Source organism: Haematobia irritans, chromosome 1, assembly GCF_050003625.1.
Source record: "Haematobia irritans isolate KBUSLIRL chromosome 1, ASM5000362v1, whole genome shotgun sequence".
Lineage (NCBI taxonomy): Eukaryota > Metazoa > Arthropoda > Insecta > Diptera > Muscidae > Haematobia > Haematobia irritans.
The window spans coordinates 19,618,568-19,643,892 of NC_134397.1; the positions used below are offsets into that span (position 1 = coordinate 19,618,568).

The window sequence follows — 25,325 nt, forward strand, 5'->3', positions numbered from 1 at the left end:
TTTGATTGTGGACTCATTAAAAATTCTACAGTCGTGCGTACTTCCCCTCCATCTTGCTACTGTTAGTTTTGCGTCACAAATTACCTTGAAATTTAAATTAAAATATAATCGAAATTACATGATGCAATAAATTTTGCTTTTTACCTGTACATTCAGCGAATAATAGCCTTTTCTATTTATATAGTACTGGGCCAGGTCGCCACCAGTCTTTTTTATTTTAATATGAGTGCCGTCTATAGCCCCAATTATGCCTGGAAAATTTTGAATCCGCTGAAAATCCCGCATAATTATTGTTTCCTCTGCAATACATTCAGGCATTTTAATATAGCTTCTCGCATGCTTTGCTATAGCACGAGCCACTCTTGCACATATTCTGCATACCGTTGGTTGTGAGAGACCATGAAGGTCACCAGCATCGTCTTGATACTGAAATATATCGATTATTCATATAATAGCACAATTTCTCCAGATGAAACCAACAACTTACCTCTCTTCGTCCCCAACAACGCAAAGCAACCATTACCTGTAGTTCAGGAGAAGTGCCGCAACCTCTTTTATCCAGCTGTATGTCTTCCTTGACCAATTCAACGATTTTTTTTACCGTGTTTTTTGTGAAACGATACTTTCTTTTGAATAATTGGTCATCTTCCAGTAAGAAAGGGTCGATTCGTTCCTTATAATTTTTTGGGGAATGGTAATTTACAATCCTATTAATTAGCTCTGTGGGGAAGGAAGAAATTAATATATGTTAAATTTTTGCAATGCAAAACTCACCAATTCTCCTTATCTTATTAATTTTATGCACTTTATCCATTTTATTATTTGTTTTAAGGAAAATCTGCTACACAAACAATCTATAATCAACGGCCAATTGTCAAAAAGTGTCAAATGTCAAATTAAAGTAGTGATAAAGAAGGGTAAGACCTACAATAAATTTTTGTAACTTATGAAGAGGTTATTAAACATATGATAGGCTATTTTATGTTTATGAATGAGGTTACAGCAAAGATAGCCTATTTTCTTTTGATAAACCTTTGTTAAAAATTTATGAATACGGCTGTAAATATATTACTTTTTGCTTCTAATTTTATAACAACTTGAAGAGGAATGATCCACAGTACCAAACCAAAAAGTTTATTTTCTTTCAAATAAATTTTTGTTAAAGATACGTAAACCTGAACAAAATGACTGATATAGCGCGAAATCAGTCAAATCTTTCACCATCAAATCTTGAATATACAACGAAACGTCTCTGTCGCCAAAATTTTGTCCACAATTTAGAGGTGTCTATTTATGAGATGTTGATTTAATATAACAAAAGTCTCACGAAAGTTGTACACTTTTGAGATGTTTCTGCTTTTCAGAGTGACCGTGTTTGATTTATTTCACTGTACTCGATGTCTAAACATCATTTCCATGGGACATTGTACCACTCCAAGCCACTACATTAATAATATTCACGAAATCTTGATTTTTAGCACTGAAATCTCTTTACAAATCACATAGTTCATATTTTTTAAGAAAAAAAGAGAAAGTTAAGAGCCAATTTCTTGTATTCGAAACGAAAGCTTTCGTTCGTATGTCCAAAACAGTCGACTTCCCAAGGAAAATCAGTTGTTTTTGCATTTCAGTAGAACGAAAATGGTACTTCGAAAATGAACAATTGGCTGTAAATAACGAAAAAAGAAGTATTTGCGTTTTCGCGATTGTTTTAAGGGTAAATATATAATTCCAAATCATGATTGGTGTGAACGCCGTATAACTTTCGATTGTTTCGATTATTTAAATATATCGTGTGAACAGGGATGCTAACACGGCAAGTCAAGTACCTCTGAAAACAACAGGGTTATACTTTTCAGGGTTGTTGTTCATCGTATTTTTCTCATGTCGTCGGTAGTTCGGTCTCGAGTCTTGTATTTTTTGCGGAATTTCTTGGTTAAAAAACTAATTGTATAGTCCAAAAAGTCCGTGAAAATATAATACCCAGTCGCGGGCGTCGAGTCATAATCAAATTTAAGCATTTTATTGATATTCGGGAAGTGCGTGGTGTCAATTACAATTTAGTAGTAGTGTTGTTCGAGTAAATCCAGACGTAGAACAACAAAAACAACAGCGCAACGTTGATTTCTTTGTGTGTTTGTGTTAGTGCGAAAATGGCGACAAACTTACAAGATTAAGAAAAAAGATTTAAATTCAATGGAATTAAGAAGAAATAAGAAATTGAATTAAGTTAATTGTAATATACAACTTAAGTAACATAAATTCACAACAATTGCAGTGGAGCTACCGCGACCGGAATCGAAGAACGACACCACACGCATAAGGTAAGAACTACAATTGACTCTGCCTGACGACCCCCTCCACCAACAACAAAAAGTCAAAACAATACAGGGTTGCAAATGTAAAGTAGTATACGGGACAAATGTTGTCTGACAACAATTGGAGATTCTGATTCTGTGGCAAAAATTACGCACCTATAGGTTTACAGGAATACATGGGTATGGTGTATATAAAGTCAGGAGAGCTCATAGAAATGTTCATATCCTTCGGCCCACTGACACGCCCACTGTAAGTATTAATATTTATACCCTGAATCTCTGTGGAACAGGGGTATTATACTTTGGTCCACATGAACGGAAGGACACGACATAGACAGGCTTTCTTCGCCAATATTGCTCAGGGTCGGCACCTGAGTCGATCTAGTCATGGCCCCAGAGCTTGATTTGACTCAAGTTGTCCACAATGATGGCACTATTGATTATTATGCATCCTCGAGTCCTTCTTAGCATGATCAAGTCGATCGTTGTTATAAAATTAATTCTATTCGGTGGACACTGGTGGTTTCTACATGGGATTCCAACGTATTTTGCAATGTCTTATTGGAAAAGTTTATTTATTTGGAATATCCAAAATAGTTGTCGGTCAGAATGGTGATTGCCCGATGGAGGGAGGTGGTGTCCAAGTTGTCTTCCCAAGCTAATGTGGGTCTATCTAAATTAGATCTTATCAGACGATCTAATATTGTTATTTGAGATATCAGTGAGGTCATGATAGCTTTTAATTGAATACGGATGCACTTTCTTTCCTTGGAATTTGTTGTATTACGGAGACATTCTATATTTTGGGCTATGTACGGAATACAAAATTCTTTGGCCCTTAACTTCTAATTGTTAAAATAAAGACTCATTCGATATTGTTCTTTAATTTAGTTTTTTTATTACATTCTTTTTTATAGCTAAATTCAATGGAACTCCACCCTTTGGCATTAATGGTATTCCAAAATTATCAAATTCAATTTCTGCAGGATTTTCATTAATTTGAATATCAAAATTGGATAGAACATGGGCTAAAGCCTTTTTGACAACAAGTCTACCCATACGTTGAGCTGAAATTAGTTTAAAAAACATAATAATTAATAAAACCCATTTTATAAACTCCCAATACCAATCCCTACCTATACAATGTCTAGGTCCTTCCCCGAATGGCATAAATGCTGCTTCATTATAATTTTTCGTCAAATAACGTTCTGGATCATAACCCATAGCATTTGGAAAATATTCTTCATCACGATGTATACCCATTAGAGGGACAATTATGGGTGTACCCTTTTTGATAACCAAATTCGTATCAGGAATCGGATAATCTTCAGTACACTCACGATTAAGAATTGGTAATCCAGGATATTTACGGGCTGTTTCCATAAAGCATAATTCCAGAAATTTCATATCTTTCATAGCATCATAGGATAAAGTGCCATGTTTTTCCAAAGCCTGTTGGACATCTTCTTGGGCTTTTTTCAACCATTCCGGATATTGAGCTAATTCATAGAGTGTAAAGGCTATTGTGGCTGCAGATGTTTCAAATCCAGCCACATAAAATATGAATAACTGAGCTGCTATTAATTCCATTGATACAGAGGGCAATGCATCTATTTGGGAAACCAAAATATTAAAAATATTTTACCAGTTTTCATTAAATTTTCGTTTTTTGCTTGCTGATTTCTATACCTTTAGTTTTTTGCGCTGCCCAGATTTGATCATTCTCATCATTGATTTTTCCTGTATTTCTCAATTGCAAAAGCAATTGCAGCATATCTTTGCGTATAATATTATTCTTTTCACGGTATTCAATGGTGCGGCGTACAAGTTTTTTCATAAAATCAGGAGCCGGTTCTGTCCAACCCAGACGTTGGAAAAATTTCTCTAAGCTAGAAAAAACAATTAAAGAAAAAAATGTATTTCAAACTAGTTTTAGAGATTGTTTTACTGGCGCGTGTCAATTGAATGCTTTTTGTTATCACAAAATGAAAGCAATATACATATAGACGAAATGGCAAGAAAACAGCAAAACAAATATTGTTACCCTCGACCATAAGACGCGGGTATATAATAAGGTTTTCTTTCCTTTTATAAAACATCAAAATATTGATTTGGGGCCATATGGAGGCAATGTATTATCATTTGCATTCTTGTCCATATATCAGTTCCAATCCGCTTCAATCTTCAGTAACAGTGTTCCGTTAATTTGTTTTATACTTCTCAAATCGTATATTTTTTTATACTTCTCAAATAAATTGGTAGTCCCGAAATTATTTTGAAACCAATTCGTAAAAATTTTCATATCTTATACTAATGCCAAATTTCCAAAAATAATATTTGGATGGTGGTTAATATTGGTCCGCGTTTTATTATAGCTTACATTTTGCCTTTTGTTGTATCAAAAAAAAAGCGATAAATTTGCAATACTTACCTTGGATACATATATTGGCAGGTTATTCTTAATTTTCCACGATATGAATTCTCATTGACATTTTTACTCATGGCAAAGAACTCATTCTGATCATCCTTAAAGCTATTTACTTCCAGGCCAAATATCGATGAGGCTATAATGTCGATGCCATACCTGGAAAAAGAAAAATAAAGGTTTACAGCAATGAACCAAAGTCCGAAGTAACCAGACGGTGAAATCTGAAAATTAATATATGCATTTAAAAAGAGCAAAATAGGGAAGAGCGCATATTATTTCTATAGATTTTTTTCAAAACAATTTTATTTCTATAGACAATTTTCTCAAAATTTTATCTCCATAGATAATTTTCTCAAAATTTTATTTCTATAGAAAATTTTTGCAAAATTGTATTTCTTTGACAGAATTTTATTTCTATAGAAAAATTTGTCAACATTTTATTTCTATAAAAAATTTTGTCAAAATTGTATTTCTATAGAAAATTTTGTCAAAATTGTATCTTATCTTATTTTCTTATTTTTTTTTTTTTGAAAATTTTCGTAGAATTTTATTTCTATAGAAAATATTTGCAAAATTTTATTTTGTTTTGAAAATTTTCGCAGAATTTTATTTTTATTGAAACTCTTCGTAAAATTTTATTTCTATAGAAAATTTTGTCAAAATTTTATATCCATAGAAAATTTTGTTAAAATTTTATTTCTATAGAAAATTTTGTCAAAATTTTATTTCTATAGAAAATATTTGCAAAATTTTATTCTTTTTTGAAAATTTTCGCAGAATTTTATTTTTATTGAAACTCTTCGTAAAATTTTATTTCTATAGAAAATTTTGTCAAAATTTTATATCCATAGAAAATTTTCTTAAAATTTTATTTCTATAGAAAATTTTGTCAAAATTTTATTTCTATAGAAAATGTTCGCAAAATTTTATGTTTTTGGACAATTTTCGCAGAATTTTATTTTTATAGAAAATTTTCGTAAATATTATTTCTATAGAAAATTTTCTCAAAATTTTATTTCCAAAGATAATTTTCTTAAAATATTATATCCATAGAAAATTTTCTTAGCATTTTATTTCCATAGAAAATTTTCTTAAGATTTTATGTTATATCCTTAGATAGTTTTTTCACAATTTTATTTACATAGAAAATTTTTCTTAAAATTTTGTTTACATAGAAAATTTTCTTAAAATTTTATGTCCATGGAAAATTTTCTCAAAATTTTATTTCTTAGAAAAATTTTTAAAAATTTTATTTCTATAGAAAATTTTCTTAAAATTTTATTTCTATAGAAAATTTGTTATAATTTTATTTTTATAGAAAATTTTGTCAAAATTTTGTTTCATAGAAAATGTTCGCAAAATTTTATTTTTTTTTGAAAATTTTTGCAGAATTTTACTTTTATAGAAAACATTTTCGCAAAATTTTTTTTTTTATAGAAAATTTTCTCAATATTTTATTTCCATAGAAAATTTTCTTAAAATATTTCTTTGGAAAACTTTCTTAAAATATTATTTCTTTGAAAACTTTCGCAGAATTTTATTTCTATAGAAAATTTTCTCAAGATTTTATTTCTATAGAAAATTTTCTAAAAATTTAATTTCTATGAAAAATTTCCAAAAATTTTATTTCTATAGAAATTTTTTTAAAAATTTTATTTCTATAGAAAATTTTTTAAAAATTTTATTTCTATAGAAAATTTTCTAAACATTTTATTTATATAGAACATTTTCGCAAAATTTTATATATATAGAAAATTTTCTTAAAATTTTATTTCCATAGAAAATTTTCTTAAAATATTATTTCTTTGAAAAATTTTGCAAGATTTTATTTTTTTGGATAATTTTCGTAAATCTTTATTTCTATACAAAATGTTCGCAAAACATTTTTTTTAATTTTACCAGAATTTTATTTTTATAGAAAATTTTCGTAAAATTTTATTTCTATAGAAAACTTTCTCAAAATTTTATTTTCATAGAAAATTTTCTTAAAATATTATTTCTTTGGAAAATGTTCGCAAGATTTTATTTTTTTGGAAATTTTTCGCAGAACTTTATTTCTATAGATAATGTTCGCAAAATTTAATTTTTTTGGAAAATTTTCGCAGAATTTTATTTTTATAGAAAATTTTCGTAAAATTTTATTTCTATAGAAATGTTTCGTAAAATTTTATTTCTATAGAAAATTTTCTAAAAATTTTATTTCTATAGGAATTTTTGTCAAAATTTAATTTCTATAGAAAACTTTGTCAAGATTTTATTTCTATAGAAAAATTTCGTAAAATTTTATATCTATAGAAAACTTTGTTAAAATTTTATTTCTATAGAATATTTTCGTAAAATTTTGTCTCTATAGAAAATTTTGTCTAAATTTTATTTCTATTAAAAATATTCTAAAAATTTCATTTTTATAGAAAATGTTCTAAAAATTTTAATTCTATAGAAAATTTTCAAAAAATTTTAGATTCTTTTTATTTTTTATTATCTTTCTATAGAGAACATTTTCTAAAAATTTTATTTCTATAGAAGTAAAATTTTTTCTTTTGCTAGCTTAATAATTCGTTATACTTACGTCACAAATAAATGCTTGGCTTCAATAGTTTTGTAAGAACCATCCTTAGGTATCACCGACTTTAAATGGTCAACCATACGATTTGAAACCTCATCGATGGTACCAAACATTCCCCTCAACTTTCCCGATGTAAATGATGGGGCCAATTTTGAACGCATTGATTTCCATTGTTGACCTTTGAGGAAATATACACCACCTGACATGGGATCATTGATTTCATCCACATAAATACCACGATCATGAAAACTACTAAAATTTTTTGTTAACATATCGCGCACCAAATGGGCATCACGCACTAATAGAGCAGGACGGTTTAACAGATAAATGCCCACAAATTTATGTTCTTTTGTTTTGACATAGACGTCATGTATAGCAGTGCCCAAAGATTGTTTCCATGTTCGAAGAACCGAATCCAAAGCTCCATAGGGTGTTTTAGCTTTTACATAAGGAAATCCTTGTCTTTGCCAATAACTGTAGCACGATTTAAAGTAGAGCACAATTGCCGTACAAATAAAAATTAGAATGTAAAGAAACATTATTTTTTTCAAATTTCTTAGTAATGGAAATTCATCTGAGCCGGTTAAACTTTCGATTAAAACTGTTTATGAATTCATCGAAAGACCAAAAATATATAGAAAGCATCTTTGGAAACTCTTATCATTGTTTGGTTTTTATTATTTCATTTAATTTGTTCAAAAAAAGAACACAAATATAAACCATTGGTACAATTCTCTTATTAAGTAATTCAAATATGCTGGAAACGTGTTTGAAATAACAAAACAATATTTGGGATTTAGCTCATTTCTATATACTAATACTATAAGCAGACATCTTTGGAATATATTTTCAAAAGAAATCTATTTCTATATATTGATAATACGGACAGATATTAGTGCTACCGTATTATAATAATAGGTGTGTTTTTCTAACACTCCAAGAAAAAAGTTCATTGAAAATTTCTAAATTTACTTGAAGATAGTTTTTCGACATGTAAATGATTTGTTTCTCATTTGTTACAAAATTTAGTAAATTTTTTAAAATTATTTTATTAATCGATTTTGAACGTTTTTACCACATATACAATTATTTTATATTTTTTTATAGCCAAAAAAAAAACAACATTTTAGATTTTTTTATATATATTAATTAATTTTTTTATTTACAAATTTATTTTGACAGTCCTTGTTTTCTTGCTAATTTTACAGGTACTCCTCCCTTTGGCATAATGGATATACCAAAATTATCAAATTCTATTTCGTTGGCATTTGAATCGACTTCTACCCGGAAATGGGTTAATATTTGAGCAATGGCTACCTTAACATTTAATTTTCCCATACGTTGTGCTGAAAGTAAATGAAATGAAGGTGGATATTAAGGAACTAACATACAAATTAAGATCATTGGTGTTGTTAAAGAACACTTCACTGTGTCTTCAATGCGCAGCCCACCATGAGAAACAAATTTCAAGAAAATTTTCCCAATTAAAGTCTCAATTGAGTTTTAAAAAATATTCAATTAAAAATATAATTGATTAGACATTTTTAATTGGAACAAAAATCAATCACAAAAATTAATAATATCAATTAAGTTTTTTAATTGGATCAATTAATTTTTTAATTGATGCTATCATTTCTGCAATTGAAGATATTTCACATTTAACAAAAATTTCTATACAAATAAAATTTTGACAAAATTTTCTATAGAAATAAAATTTTGACAAAATTTTCTAAAGAAAAAAAAAATTCACAAAATTTTCAATAGAAATAAAATTTTGACAAAATTTTCTATAGAAAACAAAAATTGACAAAATTTTCTATAGAAATAAAATTTTGTCAAAATTTTCTATAGAAATAAAATGTTGACAAAATTTTCTGTAGAAATAAAATGTTGACAAAATTTTCTATAGAAATAAAAATTTGATAAAATTTTCTGTAGAAATAAAATTTTGACAAAATTTTCTATAGAAATAAAATTTTGGCAAAATTTTCTGTAGAAATTAAATCTTGTCGAAATTTTCTATAGCAATAAAATTTTGACAAAATTTCCTATAGAAATAAAATTTTGACAAAATTTTCTATAGAAATAACATTTTGACAAAATTTTCTATAGAAATAAAATTTTGACAAAATTTTCTATAGAAAAAAAAAATTGACAAAATTTTCAATAGAAATAAAATTTTCTATAGAAAAGAAATTGACAAAATTTTCTGTAGAAATAAAATGTTGACAAAATTTTCTATAGAAATAAAATGTTGACAAAATTTTCTATAGAAATAAAATTTTGAGAAAATTTTGTATAGAAAAAAAATTGACAAAATTTTTTAATAGAAATACAATTTTTGACAAAATTTTCTATAGAAATAAAATTTTGATACAATTTTTACAAAATTTTCTTTAGAAATAAAATTTTGATAAAATTTTCTATAGGAATACAATTTTGACAAAATCTTCTATAGAAATAAAATTTTGACAACATTTTCTATTGAAATAAAATTTTGACAAAATTTTCTATAGAAAAAAAATTTTGACAAAATTTTTTATAGAGAGAAAATTTTAACAAAGTTTTCTATAGAAATAAAATTTTGACAAAATTTTCTATAGAAATAAAATCTTGTCAAAATTTTCTATACACACAAAAAAAAATTTTTTTGATTCAATCACGAAATTAATTGATCCAATTAATTTTTAATTGAAATGTCTTCAATCACAGAAATGATAGTATCAATTAAAAAATTAATTGAAGGTCAATTAAAAAGTTAATTGATCCAATTAAAAAATTAATTGATACTATTATTTTTGTGATTGATTTTTGTTTCAATTAAAAAATTTGTTGAATCAATTAAATTTTTAATTGAATATTTTTTAAAACTCAATTAAAATTTTAATTGGAAAAATTTTCGTGAATTTTTTTTGTGTGTAGAAATAAAATCTTGTCAAAATTTTCTATAGAAATAAAATTTTGACAACATTTTCTATAGAAATAAAATTTTGACAAAATTTTCTATAGAAATAAAATTTTGACAAAATTTTCTATAGAAATAAAATTTTGACAAAATTTTTTATAGAGAGAAAATTTTAACAAAATTTTCTATAGAAATAAAATTTCGTTTTGTTTTGTTATTGTTGGTTTTCGTTAATCATTATTGTTATTTTTGAATTCAGCTTAAAACCATGCATTGACTAAACTACAAGTGTAGCTTAACCAAAAATGTTGACAAAATTTTCTATAGAAATAAAAATTTGACAAAATTTACTGTAGAAATAAAATTTCGACAAAATTTTCTATAGAAATAATATCTTGACGGAATTTTCTATAGAAATAAAATTTTGTCAAATTAACTATAGAAATAAAATGTTGACAAAATTTAGTGTGGAAATAAAATTTTGAAAAAATTTTCTATAGAAATAAAATTTTGACGAAATTTTCTATAGAAATAAAATTTTGACAAAATTTTCTATAGAAATAAAATTATGACAAAATTTTCTGTAGAAATAAAATTTTGGCAATTTTTTCTGTAGAAATAAAATTTTGACAAAATTTGTTATAGAGAGAAAATTTTAACAAAATTTTCTATAGAAATAAAATTTTAACAAAATTTTCTATAGAAATAAAATTTTGACAAAATTTTCTATAGAAATAAAATTTTGACGAAATTTTCTATAGAAATAAAATTTTGACAAAATTTTCTATAGAAATAAAACTTTGACAAAATCTTGTACAGAAATACAATTTTGACAAAATTTTCTATAGAAATACAATTTTGACAAAATTATCTATAGAAATAAAATTTGGTTTGTTTTGTTATTGTTGGTTTTCTTTAATCATTGATGTGGTTTTTGATTTCAGCATAAAACCATGCATTGACTAAACTACAAGTGTAGCTTAAAAAAATTGACAAAATTTTCTATAGAAATACAAATTTGACAAAATTTTCTATAGAAATAAAATTTTGACAAAATTTTTTATAGAAATAAAATGTTGAAAAAATTTTCTATAGAAACAAAATTTTGACAACATTTTCTAAAGAAAAAAATTTAACAAAATTTTCGAGAATCAAATTTTAATAAAATTTTTACAAATTTTTCTATAGAAATAAAATTTTGACAAAATTTTCTATAGAAATAAAATTTTGACAAAATTTTCTATACAAATAAAATTTTGACAAATTTTGCTATAGAAATAAAATTTTGACAAAATTTTTTATAGAAAGAAAATTTTGCAAAATAATAATTACTTTATTTGGTAGTTTTTTGGTAAAATTTTTAGATTATTTATGGCTCTTGTTGCAACTTTGGTTCCTTACCCGCTGACGAGTCCAGATATTGTCCATTTTGTGTTATGGACCACTCGTACTAGAGAGAAACCTCCAATATCTTCTAATTGGAATTATGTTGGGTGACCAAACTAGCGTGAAATGGTAGTAGATACCGAAATCTACTCAAAAGTGTAACTCATGTGTTCCCGACCCTACATATTATCCACTTTGCGTCATCCTGGACAGAAATCGCCAAATTTCTTTCAATTGGAAATATGTGGGCTAACCAAACAAAAAACACGAGCGCCCCGTGTTGTTATTTTATAAAAAAGATCCATTATAAATTATATTAACACACATTATCAATTATATTTTTCAGAGCCAATGAATAGAACCCGACAATTTTGTACTGTGTGACTAACGATGCACACTTAAATATATGACAAATTCTTCTATAGCTCATTTCGATTGGAAGGCTTTTAAGGCTGTTCCCAAGCCTTATAAAAGAGAATATTTATCTGGAGTAACCGTAGAGCCATCAACCGTTTTCATGAGTACCATTAGCTCTATATTCACAATCCGTGGTCTCAGCCTTCACATCAGTCACTTTGATTGAATCGCCAGTGGAAAAGACTATCTTAACCTAACATTATATTTTCTTACCTATACAATGTCTTGGACCCTCTCCGAAGGGCATATACGCCATGGTATCATAATCCTCACTAAGGAATCGTTCAGGGTTGTAACTCAATGCATTAGGGAAATATTCTTCATCTCGATGTATACCAAGTAATGGAATAATAATGGGTGTACCCTTTTTGATAGTGAAATTGCCATCGGGTATGGTATAATCTTTTGTACATTCACGATTTAAAAATGGCAAACCAGGATATTTTCTTGCTGTTTCCATAACACATAAATCCAAAAATTTCATATCTTTTAAGGCCTCATAGGTTATTGATTCATGTTTAGCCAAAGCTTGCTCGACATCATCTTGAGCCTTCTGTAACCATTCGGGGTATTTTGATAATTCATATAGGGTAAAAGCAATGGTGGCAGCTGAAGTCTCAAAACCAGCCACATAGAAAAGGAATAATTGAGCGGCTATGGATTCCACAGATATGCTAGGCAAGCTATCTATAAAAAAGAGCAAAATAATTAAAATATTTAAAGTTATTATTTTCATTATTTGTTGTGCCGCTATTACTATTTTACCTTTGGTTTTTTGGGCCGCCCATTCATCATCATCATCTCCATTTATTTTTCCGGTATTTTTCAATTGCATTAGTAATTGTAGCATATCTTTACGTATAATATTATGCTTTTCCCTCATCTCTATGGTTTTACTTACAAGTTTTTTCATTGATTCGGGAGCCGGTTCTTTCCAACCGAAACGTTGAAAGATTTGCTCCAAACTAGAATGGAAAACATTTTTAGAATAAATATAATTTGAAATGAACTGGACATATGAATAATATCTTTGCATAGTTTTAACTTTTGTTTAGTCTAGGATTGTTTCTTTACGGGGAAAAATGAGAAAAAAGTTGTCAGGGCATACAGTTTGACAAAAATTTCGATAGAAATAAAATTTTGTCAAAAATTTCTATAGAAATAAAATTTTGACAAAAATTTCTATGGAGATAAATTTTAACAAAATTTTCTATAGAAATGGAATTTTGACAAAATATTCTTTGGAAATAAAATTTTGACAAAATTGGCAATAGAAATAACATTTTGACAAAATTTTCTATAAAAATAGAATGTTTACAAAATTTTCAACAGATAGTGTGGCCAAAACGCTTAATATCAATAGATGCACATAGAAATAAGATTTTGACAAACTTTTCTATAGCAAAAAAATTTTGACAAAATTATAACAAAATTTATAACAAAATTATAACCAAATTTTCTATAGCAAAAACATTTTGACAAAATTTTCTATGGCAAAAAATTTTTGACAAAATTTTCTATAGCAAAAAAATTATAACAAAATTATCTATAGCAAAAAAATTTTGACAAAATTTTCTATAGCAAAAAAATTTTGACAAAATTTTCTATAGCAAAAACAAATTATGGCAAAATTTTCTATAGAAATAAAATTTTAGTAAAAATTTTCTATAGAAATAAAATTTTGACAAAATTTTCTATAGAAATAAAATTTTGACAAACATTTATACAGAAATAAAATTTTGACAAAACTTTCTATAGCAAAAACAAATCATGACAAAATTTGCAATAGAAATAAGGTTTTGACAAAATTTTCTATAGCAAAAAAATTTAACAAAATTTTCTATAACAAAAACAAATTTTGGCAAAATTTTCTATAGCAAAAACAAATTTTGGCAAAATTTTCTATAGAAATAAAATTTTAGTAAAAATTTTCTATAGAAATAAAATTTTGACAAAATTTTCTATAGAAATAAAAGTTTGACAAACATTTATACAGAAATAAAATTTGGACAAAACTTTCTATAGCAAAAACAAATCTTCACAAAATTTGCAATAGAAATAAGGTTTTGACAAAATTTTCTATAGCAAAAAAATTTAACAAAATTTTCTATAACAAAAACAAATTTTGGCAAAATTTTCTATAGCAAAAACAAATTTTGGCAAAATTTTCTATAGAAATAAAATTTTGACAAAAATTTCTATAGAAATAAAATTTTGAGAACATTTTCGTTAGAAACAAAATTTTGAGAAAATTTTCTATAGAAATAAAATTTTGGCAAATTTTTCTATTGAAATAAAATTTTGAGAAAATTTTCTATAGAAATAAAATTTTGTTGTTGTTTTTATTGCAGCTTAAAACCATACATTGACTAAACTACAAGTGTAGCTTAACCAACAGAGCAAAAGAATGTTTGTCAAATTTATTTGGGCAAAGCCCTATAGACTGCAAGATGGTTGGATGGACGCACGTTTCGGAATTACCACATTCCTCATCAGCATCCTCTACTTGCAGCAAAACTATCAACCAATTATCAGAATAAATTCAGGCAGTTCATTAAACCCAACAATAAACCACACTTGAACCCTCTGAAAAAAGGCTTTACATTGATAGCCGGCTTATGCTGAAATAAATTCAAAACAAACATATCTAAGCTACACTTGTAGTTTAGTCAATGTATGGTTTTAAGCTGCAATAAAAAAACAACAACAATGCTTAAAGAACAACACCAACAATAACAAAACGAAAAGAATGGAGAAATAAAATTTGGCAAAATTTTCTATAGCAAACAAGTAAAATTTTGACAAAATTTTCTATCGAAATAAAATTTTGACAAAATTTTTTATGGAAATAAAATTTTGAAAAAATTTTCTATAGAAATAAAATTTTGAGAAAATTTTCTACAGAAATAAAATTTTGGCAAAATTTTCTATAGAAATAAAATTTTGGCAAAATTTTCTATAGAAATAAAATTTTGGCAAAATTTTCTATAGAAATAAAATTTTGGCAAAATTTTCTATAGAAATAAAATTTTGACAAAATTTTCTATAGCAAAAACAAATTTTGACAAAAATTGCAATAGAAATAAGATTTTGACAAAATTTTCTATAGCAAAAAATTTTAACAAAATTTTCTATAGCAAAAACAAATTATGTCAAAATTTTCTATAACAAAAAAGTAAAATTTTGACAGAATTTTCTATAGAAATAAAATTTTTGAGAAATTGTCTATAGAAATAAAATTATGACAAAATTTTCTATAGAAATAAAATTATGGTAAAATTTTCTATAGAAATAAAATTTTGACAAAATTTTCAATAGAAATAAAATTTTGAAAAATTTTTCAATAGAAATACAATTTTGACAAAATTTTCTATAGAAATAAAATTTTGGCAAAATTTTCTATAGAAATAAAATTTTGACAAAATTTTCTTTAGAAATAAAATTTTGACAAAATTTTCTTTAGAAATAAAATTTTGAGAAAATTTTCTATAGAAACAAAATTTTGAGAAAATTTTCTATAGAAATAAAATTTTGACAATATTTTCTATAGAAATAAAAATTTGACAAAATTTTCTATAGAAATAAAATTTTGGCAAAATTTTCTATAGATATAAAATTTTGAGAAAATTTTCTATAGAAATAAAACTTTGACAAAATTTTCTATAGAAATAAAACTTTGACAAAATTTTCTATAGAAATAAAATTTTGAAAAAATTTTCTATAGAAATAATTTTTTGAGAAAATTGTCTAAAGAAATACAATGTTGACAAAATTTTCAACTGATTGTGTGGCCAAAACGCTTAATGTCAATAAATGCAATATGGCATTAAGAGCCTATATAGCATTTTTACTTAATGCATCTGAAATCTTTTAATGAATTTCGTTATCTATATATTTAATTCAATTTATTTTTAGTGTATTAATATTCTTGGTGCAGTTTCTTAAAAACTGCTTTCCCTCCTTGACATGTCTCAAATCTAAGTATAATTCTTACCCTGGATACATAAATTGGCACGTTCCTCTCAATACACCACTATATGTATTTTCGTTAACATTTCGTCTTAGGATATAGAACTCGTTTTGTGCATCTTCAAAGCTATTCACTTCCAAGCCAAATATAGATGAGGCAATTATATCGATGGCATATCTAGAATGGGAAAAAAGGTATTAGTCAATTAGAGAGAACATCATGGTATTTATTGTAAGAAATATTGGGCACATGTAGATGAAAAAAGCGAGTGGATTGTTGTCAAAATTTTATTTCGATAGAAAATTTTGTCAACATTTTATTTCTATAGACAATTTTCTCAAAATTTTATTTCAATAGAAAATCATAACCCAACATTGAGTGCCATCAGTATATGTACTTACGTTACAAATATCTCCTTTACTGCCAAACTCTTGAATGATCCATCTTCTGGCAACATCGATTCGATATGATCCACCATTCGGAAGGATACATCACTAATGGTACCAAACATTCCTTTTAATTTCCCCGAAGTAAATGATGGTGTCAATTTTGTACGTAATGCTTTCCAATGTTGTCCTTTAAGATTTAATAGACTTGCAGACATGGGATCATGTATTTCATCCACATAAATGCCACGATCATGAAAACTTGCAAAATCCTTAGAGAGCATTTGGCGAGCTAAATGAGCATCACGTATTAATAAAGCAGGACGATTTATGAGATATATGCCAACAAATGGATGATCTTTTGTTTCTGTATAGACATCGTATATGGCCATTCCAACAGATTTTTTCCAAGTTCTTATGACGGGATCCAAAACACCAAAGGGTCCTTGTGCTTCGATGCAAGGGACACTCAAACGTTGCCAATGTTTATAGGGCCATTTTAAATATAAAACTACGAATGTACACAAGGCAATGAATAAAAATAAAAACATTTTTTGAAATTTTCAATAGTTCCGCGTTTCTTGATTAAATTCTTCTTCACTGTTCGAAATCTAAAACTAAACTGCAAATTTGTTTGCCTTTTTTGGAAACTATATTTATACCTACCTAAGTTTAATAATGACCTGCTTTGCCCTTATCTCTAAATATTCCATTAAATAAACTCATATTGACATTACATTTGACCTCTTATCAGACAATATTTCCAAAATTCCTAAGCGTGGTTTTAGAAGTATTTGTTGTATAGAGTAATCTGCTGAGTCAGCATCTCATTATCAACAAAAAGTTGACTAAATATTTTGGGTTAAAAAAATTTAAATGAAAGTCATTAAGTCCGGGTTTTGTATATATAATTCTCACTTAAAATTAAACAATTTTCAAATCAAATCTTGAAATCAAATTCGGACCAGACCGACGACCCTTAAATACCCATCACCATGGATCAAATGGAAAAAAATTTACCAAAAAACTACCAAACCAAAAATATTATTTTTCAAAATTTTATTTCTATAGAAAATTTTGTCAACATTTGATTGCTATAGAAAATTTTCTCAAAATTTTATTTAGATAGAAAATTATCTATTTTTATGTTAGACTGATATCAACGCAGGCTGGTTTTTTGGCCAAAACCATTACTTTACATTAATTACAATTTTAAATGCGAACTAATTGGACATGAAGATTAAGGAATTGGTATTATTATGCTATTGAAAAGATAATGCCAGATACCCATCACCAATTCACCTGATTGGTGAACGATCACACAATGTCAAATAGTTATCACAGTAGTTGTTGTTGACTAGAAACAAGACATTGTGTGATCGTTCACCAATCAGGTGAATTCAGCAATGCCTCTAAAAATAGATTTCAACCTGTTTTGCAGTAATGTAATAACAAATTGAAATCGAAAGAATAAGATTAAGGGATATGCGAAGATGATGCACAGTGGTGGTGAAAAATGATTCAACTTGGGAGAAATGATTCTCGTATGTAATTTCCATAAGAAATTAGCATATAAGACCCAAATTGAATCATCTCACCCAGCCAGATCTTACTGGAGACTATGGAAATGTGGATTAGCCAACACTGAAACATAGGTATAGTCAGGCTTGTAAGATGGGTATCTGGCATTTTCTTTTCAATAGCATAATAATACCAATTCCTCAATCTTCATGTCCAATTAGCTCGCATTTAAAATTGTAATTAATGTATAGAAAATTTTCTCAAAATTTTGTTTCTATATATAATTTCCTCAAAATTTTATTTAATTTTTTTCAAAATTTTATTTCTGTAGAAAAATTTCTCAAAATTTTATTTCTATTGAAAATTTTCTCAAAATTTTGTTTCTATCACGCACAGAAAAACCATGTTTGAACATGGTTGTCGCATCCATTTAATGCTTATCTAGAGCATGTAATTGCCGCGAAAACCATGTATTTTGTCTTTGTAAAAATAGTTTTCGAGCGGAGAAAAATGTATGGAGCAATAAGCATTTGAATGGTTCTCAAATACCGCAAACATGTTCTATCATTTAAATGATAGAATTTGAGACCATTAAATGGTCGGGAAAATCATTCAATTTTTTTACTTTTTTACAGGGAAAAAAGTATTTTTATAGGTTAAGTATACACATGTCTAGAACCATTACATGGCCATAAAGACCATTTACATTTTTTCGTGACCAGTTAATTTTTTAACTTGTTTGCAGCGAAAAGAATTTTATAAAACCGTTGAGCAGGTACACACGATTTTCATTTTGCGCGTCAGTCGTGTGTTGATTGTTTCTTGGAATGGACGGAGAATACGGATTTACTGTGTTTTGTGTTAATTTATTTATTCAGAAGTGGCACGTGGTTTTATGTGAACACAAAAAATGAAAGTGTAATTGAAAAAATCTACCTGTTTTTTGTTCTGCATTTTGCTATATGGTATCATTTATTTTTATTTGCAGTTACATGATTTCTGCGTTTGTACATATGATGGGCACGATGTAAATAAATGTTACATGGTCGCCGAAAAAATAGCTCCTATCATATTATTTTGCTCTTCGAATATGATTGTGACAATCATGTTTCTTCTCTGCGTTTATAGATAAATCATTTAAATGATAGAATTGGAGACCATTAAATGGTCGGGAAAATCATGTACCTGACCATTCAATTTTTTTTTTTACTTTTTTACAGGGAAAAAAGTATTTTTATAGGTTAAGTATAGACATGTCTAGAACCATTACATGGCCATAAAGAATGCCACCATACATTTTTCTCCGCTCGAAAACTATTTTTACAAAGACAAAATACATGGTTTTCGCGGCAATTACATGCTCTAGATAAGCATTAAATGGATGCGGCAACCATGTCCAAACATGGTTTTTCTGTGCGTGTAGGGCAACAATAAAAACAAACAAAAAAAAATATCTATATAGAAATGTTTGTCAAAATTTTATTTCTATATAATTATTTCTATATATTAATAATTTTAGTCAAAATTGTCTATAGAAAATTTTCTCAAAATTTTATTTCTATAGAAAATTTTCTCAAAATTTTATTTTGTATAGAAAATTATGTGAAAATTTTATTTCTGTAGAAAGTTTTGTCAAATTTTAATTTATATAAAACTTTTTGTCGAAATTTTATTTCTATAGAAATTTTTCTCAAAATTTTATGTGTATAAAAAATTTTCTCAAAATTTTATTTCTATAGAAAATTTTCGCCAAAATTTTATTTCTATAATAAATCTTCTCTACAATTTATTTCCATAGAAAATTTTCTCAAAGTTTTATTTCTATAGACAATTTTTACAAAATTTTATTTCTATAGAAAATTTTTACAAAATTTTATTTCTATAGAAAATTTTGGCCAAATTTTTATTTCTATAGAAGGTTAGGTTAGGTTAGGTTAAAGTGGCAGCCCGAGTAAGATTCAGGCTCACTTAGACTATTCAGTCCATTGGGATACCACACTAACTAAAAGTACCTATTACATATGGGCACTTCTAGTTTTTATTTCTATAGAAAATTTTCTCAAAATTTTATTTCTATAGAAAATTTTCTCAAAATTTTATTTCTATAGAAAATTTTGTTTCTATAGAGAATTTTGACAAAATTTTCTCAAATTTTTTTTTTATATAGAAAATTTTCTCAAAATTTTATTTCTATAGAAAATTTTGTCGAAATTTTATTTTTATAGAAAATTTTGTTGAAGTTTTATTTCTATAGAAAATGTTGTCGAAACTTTAATTCTATAAAATATTTTGACAAAATTTTATTTCTATAGAAAATTTTTATTTCTATAGAAAATTTTGTCGAAATTTTAATTCTATAACAAATTTTGTCAAAATTTTATTTCTATACAAAATTTTCTCAAAATTTTATATCTATAGAAATTTTTCTCAAAATTGTATACAAAATTTTTCTCAAAATTGTATATAAAATTTTTTCAAAATTGTATTTCTATAAAAAATTTTCGCCAATATTTTATTTCTATAATAAATTTTCCCTACATTTTATTTCCATAGAAAATTTTCTCAAAGTTTTATTTTTATAGACAATTTTTACAAAATTTTATTTCTATAGACAATTTTTACAAAATTTTATTTCTATAGAAAATTTTGGCCAAATTTTTATTTCTATAGAAAATTTTCTCAAAATTTTATTTCTATAGAAAATTTTCTCAAAATTTTATTTCTATAGAAAATTTTCTCAAAATTTTATTTCTATAGAAAATTTTGTCGAAATTTTATTTTTATAGAAAATTTTGTCGAAATTTTATTTCTATAGAAAATTTTGTCAACATTTTGTTTCTATAGAGAATTTTGACAAAATGTTTACAAAATTTTATTTCTATAAAAAATTTTGTCGACATTTTATTTCAATAGAAAATTTTGTCGAAATTTTATTTCCATAGAAAATTTTATCGAAATTTTAATTCTATAAATATTTTTGTCAAAATTTTATTTCTATACAAAATTTTCTCAAAATTTTATTTCTATAGAAATTTTTCTCAAAATTTTATGTCTATTACAATTTTTCTCAAAATTGCATAGAAAATTTTTTCAAAATTTTATTTCTATAGAAAATTTTCGCCAAAATTTTATTTCTATAGAAAAATGTCTCTAAATTTTATTTCTATAGAAAATTTTGTCAACATTTTGTTTCTATAGAGAATTTTGACAAAATTTTCTCAAAATTTTATTTCTATAGAAAATTTTTTCGAAATTTTATTTCTATAGAAAATTTTGTCGAAATTTTATTTCTATAGACAATTTTTACAAAATTTTATTTCTACATATAAAAATTTTTCTCAACATTTTATCCTAAAGAAAATTTTCTCGAAATTGTATTTCTATAGAAACATTTCTCTAAATTTTATTTCTATAGAAAATTTTGTCAACATTTTGTTTCTATAGAGAATTTTGACAAAATTTTATTTCTATAAAAAATTTTGTCGACATTTTATTTCAATAGAAAATTTTGTCGAAATTTTATTTCCATTGAAAATTTTATCGAAATTTTAATTCTATAAATATTTTTTTCAAAATTTTATTTCTATACAAAATTTTCTCAAAATTTTATTTCTATAGAAATTTTTCTCAAAATTTTATGTCTATTACAATTTTTCTCAAAATTGTATAGAAAATTTGTTCAAAATTTTATTTCTATAGAAAATTTTCGCCAAAATTTTATTTCTATAGAAAAATTTCTCTAAATTTTATTTCTATAGAAAATTTTGTCAACATTTTGTTTCTATAGAGAATTTTGACAAAATTTTCTCAAAATTTTATTTCTATAGAAAATTTTGTCGAAATTTTATTTCTATAGAAAGTTTTGTCGAAATTTTATTTTTGTAGGAAATTTTGTCGAAATTTTAATTCTATAAAAAATTTTGTCAAAATTTTATTTCTATAGAAAAATTTGTCAAAATTTTATTTCTATAGAAATTTTTGTCCAAATTTTATTTCTATAGAAATTTTTCTCAAAAATTTATGTCTATAACAATTTTTGTCAAAATTTTATTTCTATACAAAATTTTCTCAAAATTGTATTTCTATAAAAAATTTTCTCAAAATTTTTTTACAGAAAATTGCTTTCACCATTTAGTAGATGATGTGGTGAGTTTTCAACTGCCTATGTAGAATCGGCTTGTTTCATATTTTATGACCTGTAACCTTTGCTGCCATCTACATTTGCTTTAGTAATTACATATTAATTGATCAGCAACTGCATTTTTCAATCTGGCAATGAAGGTTTAGTACAGCCAAAAACCATTGAAATGTATGCAAGAAATGTGTAGAGATGTGATGTGTCATTACCCAATAAACACAGGATGAGCGTTCTTCAAATGCAACAACTTTTCGGTTTGAGGGTAAATATAATTTTCAACATAAATTCAACTTGACTTGAAACAGCTCATCTTCAATACATCTTCAAATTTTTTGCGAATTACTTCCAATTTGCCAAAATGTTGACGAAATATTTGAAAAGGTGTTGGAGATAATATGAGAAAACTTTGACAAAACACTACCCTCAAATGCAACGAAAAAACCATGTGGTTTTCAATACTTGTTTGTGCAACGAAGTTCGTGGTCAATTGGAAGAAATAAAAAACTTGGAAAATTTTAGACAAAAAACTGAATTTACTCCAAATAGTTTCTAATAATAGGTAAGTGAAAATAAAAAAAAATTAAATGAAACTTTAAGGAAGACACTAAATATATATCTCTTTGCCGAAAACTAAAATTATGGATTCTAATTTCTTGAAACATTAAAAAGCTGACCGATAAAAAATGTTGGACAATTAACTGGAGCTGATTCAAATAGTTTATAATAATTGGTAAGTCAATATGAAAAATTAAATCAACACTTTAGAGAAGTCACTAAATTTAAATCTTATTGCAGAAAACTAAAATATTTTGATGCTGCATTCTTGAAACCTTAAGAGGTTGACCGATGAAAATGATGGTGTCTTATCGAAAAGAGAAAGTTTCCATAAATCAAAGTGCAACGAATTAAACTTGGTATTTATGCTTTTCCATATCAACAACTACTACATGTTAATTCGCATCACATCGATATTTTAATTTACCTCGCATCATCGGTTTAATTTGTTATTTTGCGAATTGAAATTACTGGAAATTTATTCTAACTCACTGGTTATCAAGTTTCTTGCGAATTGCCCGAATTTTAATGAGTTTTACAACAATTTTGTGACACCAACGCTCTTGAGGAAATCGAATTTTGTGGTTTTCAATACATTTTGTGTCACGAAGTACGTGGTCAGTTGGAAGAAATACAAAAATTTAAATATTTTTGACACAAGAGTGAAATTAGTCCAAAACGCTAACTATAATTGATAATTCAAAACAAAAAGTGAAATAAAACGTAATGGAAATCACAAAACTCGACTGCTTTGCAGAAAACTAAAATCATTGGATGTTATATTCTTGGAAGATGTTGACCGGTGAAAAAATGATGAAGGAAACAACAAAGAAAATATTCCAGAAAACTTGCAAAGTGCAACCAATTAAAAAAGTGCAACAATTCCTATATCAAGAACTTCTGGATGAAAATGTGCATTACATCAATTTACATTCCGTCATCAGTTTGATATTTTGTCAATTCCTCTTGATAGAATCTATTCTAACACGCAGGCCAGCAAATTCCTCGATATTAATTATTTCAAATTGCCAACATATTAATTAATAATTAATTAATTAATTAATAGTTATGTGACACCGACATTATGGAGGAAATGGAATTATACATGTAAAAAAGTTTAAGATATTTAAAGTTGTATTGATCGTTTTAGTTATTAATACGTTTAATAAGAAAATTATGTTTTAATTGGTATTATATTATTATTTTTATATATTATTAATGTTATTTTTAATATTATTATATTTTTAACGAAAAAAATTAATAAAATGTACAAAATCCCTAGAAATTTAGTGTTGACTTTCAGTTAGAACTGGGATTGACTTTCATGCAAATTGTGGTTAGAAAATATTCGCAACAATGTTAATTTTTAATTTGCCTCACATTGAAAACTTTTTGAGAAATTATTGAATAGCGATACATTTCAATTTGAGGATTACAATTGAGAGATTATTTCTATTGTGTTGAATTTTACTGTTGAGGGTAATGTCTGTTTTTTGTTGAGAACGCGATTTTCTCAACAATTTCTCAACTTGAATATTACCCTAATCCTTTGAAAAAATGTTTGAAAAATTATTGAATTTTAGTATTTTTCAAACGTTTGTGTTTATTGGGTACATTGAAAATAAGCATGAATACATTATTCAATCAATGGTCGACGTAGTCTAAAGAGGCAATTTCGCACAAAGGTGCTTTTGGCTTTATACGTTTTTGATTTTGTTTGTAGATAGGCAAATACAAAGAATAAAAAAATTATTTCTTTCGAAATTTCAAAATATTACAAATGTTATAAAATCGACAAATATCGATTTAATTATCGAGTATAAAACATGTTGACCTTCCCTTAGCGATGTTGATATTGATTCCGTGTCAAAGATGCGGCTTCTTTAAAATAAAGACATTTTTAGTGATCTATCTGGCTTTAAATTTAGGATCAATAAAATTAAAAATAGTATACAGATCAATATAAATTTTTATGCATTTATAGAATTTTAATTTTGACAAAATTTTCTATAGAAATACAATTTTGACAAAATTTTCTATAGAAATACAATTTTGACAAAATTTTCTATAGAAATAAAATGTTGAGAAAATTTTCTATAGAAATAAAATGTTGAGAAAATTTTCTATAGAAATAAAATTTTGACAAAATTTTCTATAGAAATAAAGTTTTGACAAAATTTTCTATAGAAATAAAATTTTGACAAAATTTTCTATAGAAATAAAATTTTGACAAAATTTTCTATAGAAATAAAATTTTGACAAAATTTTCTATAGAAATAAAATTTTGACAAAATTTTCTATAGAAATAAAATTTTGACAAAATTTTCTATAGAAATAAAATTTTGAAAAAATTTTCAATAGAAATAAAATTTTGACAAAATATTCTGATCACTATATGATTTAGATTATAAAAACCAGTAACGATATTGAATGGAAATGCCTGCAAAAATTCAACAAGTTGAACATTTTTATTACTGACAATTTTTTTCTACCTCCTTTACAGAATTTTGAAATGAAAATCCCCTTTCAAGAATGGAGTAATCATAATTAAATTTCTTTGGACTAATAGCTGAAATCATATAATTTATATGATGACTTGAGCAAAAATGACATGAACTCTTTCACTTATAATTAAGCTTATCCTAATCTCCTTCCACTTATTGGTAACTGTTTTCTGTTTTTTTTTTTTTTATCGACTTTAATCATATTTTGTACACAAATTTTTCCTTAATGCC

At 25.8% G+C, this 25,325-nt stretch overlaps 3 protein-coding genes and 1 long non-coding RNA gene across 4 annotated transcripts in view; 2 read left to right on the top strand and 2 right to left on the bottom strand.

Annotated features, from left to right (window-relative positions):
• Nucleotides 1-1,885: 1,885 nt before the first annotated feature.
• rdx (BTB/POZ and MATH domain-containing protein rdx) overlaps nt 1,886-25,325 on the top strand; it is a 358,647-nt gene continuing 335,207 nt past the window's right edge. The window contains exon 1 of the mRNA XM_075289525.1: nt 1,886-2,324. The gene's annotated coding sequence lies outside the window, so the exon portion shown is untranslated. The remainder of the gene's footprint in view (nt 2,325-25,325) is intronic.
• LOC142220406 (putative cytochrome P450 6d5) lies at nt 3,192-7,915 on the bottom strand. Its single transcript, XM_075289521.1, has 5 exons — nt 7,316-7,915; nt 4,750-4,902; nt 4,008-4,207; nt 3,455-3,928; nt 3,192-3,385 (listed from the first exon to the last, which is right to left on the bottom strand). Exons 1-5 carry the CDS (start codon nt 7,849-7,851, stop codon nt 3,201-3,203), a joined length of 1,548 nt encoding a protein of 515 aa, XP_075145636.1. The 5' UTR covers nt 7,852-7,915; the 3' UTR covers nt 3,192-3,200.
• LOC142220409 (putative cytochrome P450 6d5) lies at nt 8,450-16,988 on the bottom strand. The gene is made up of 5 exons (XM_075289526.1): nt 16,392-16,988; nt 16,015-16,167; nt 12,786-12,985; nt 12,234-12,707; nt 8,450-8,658 (listed from the first exon to the last, which is right to left on the bottom strand). Exons 1-5 carry the CDS (start codon nt 16,925-16,927, stop codon nt 8,483-8,485), a joined length of 1,539 nt encoding a protein of 512 aa, XP_075145641.1. The 5' UTR covers nt 16,928-16,988; the 3' UTR covers nt 8,450-8,482.
• Nucleotides 22,242-23,684, top strand: LOC142237750 (uncharacterized). The gene is made up of 4 exons (XR_012722566.1): nt 22,242-22,297; nt 22,417-22,594; nt 22,705-22,765; nt 22,831-23,684. It is a non-coding gene; the product is annotated as an uncharacterized LOC142237750 (long non-coding RNA).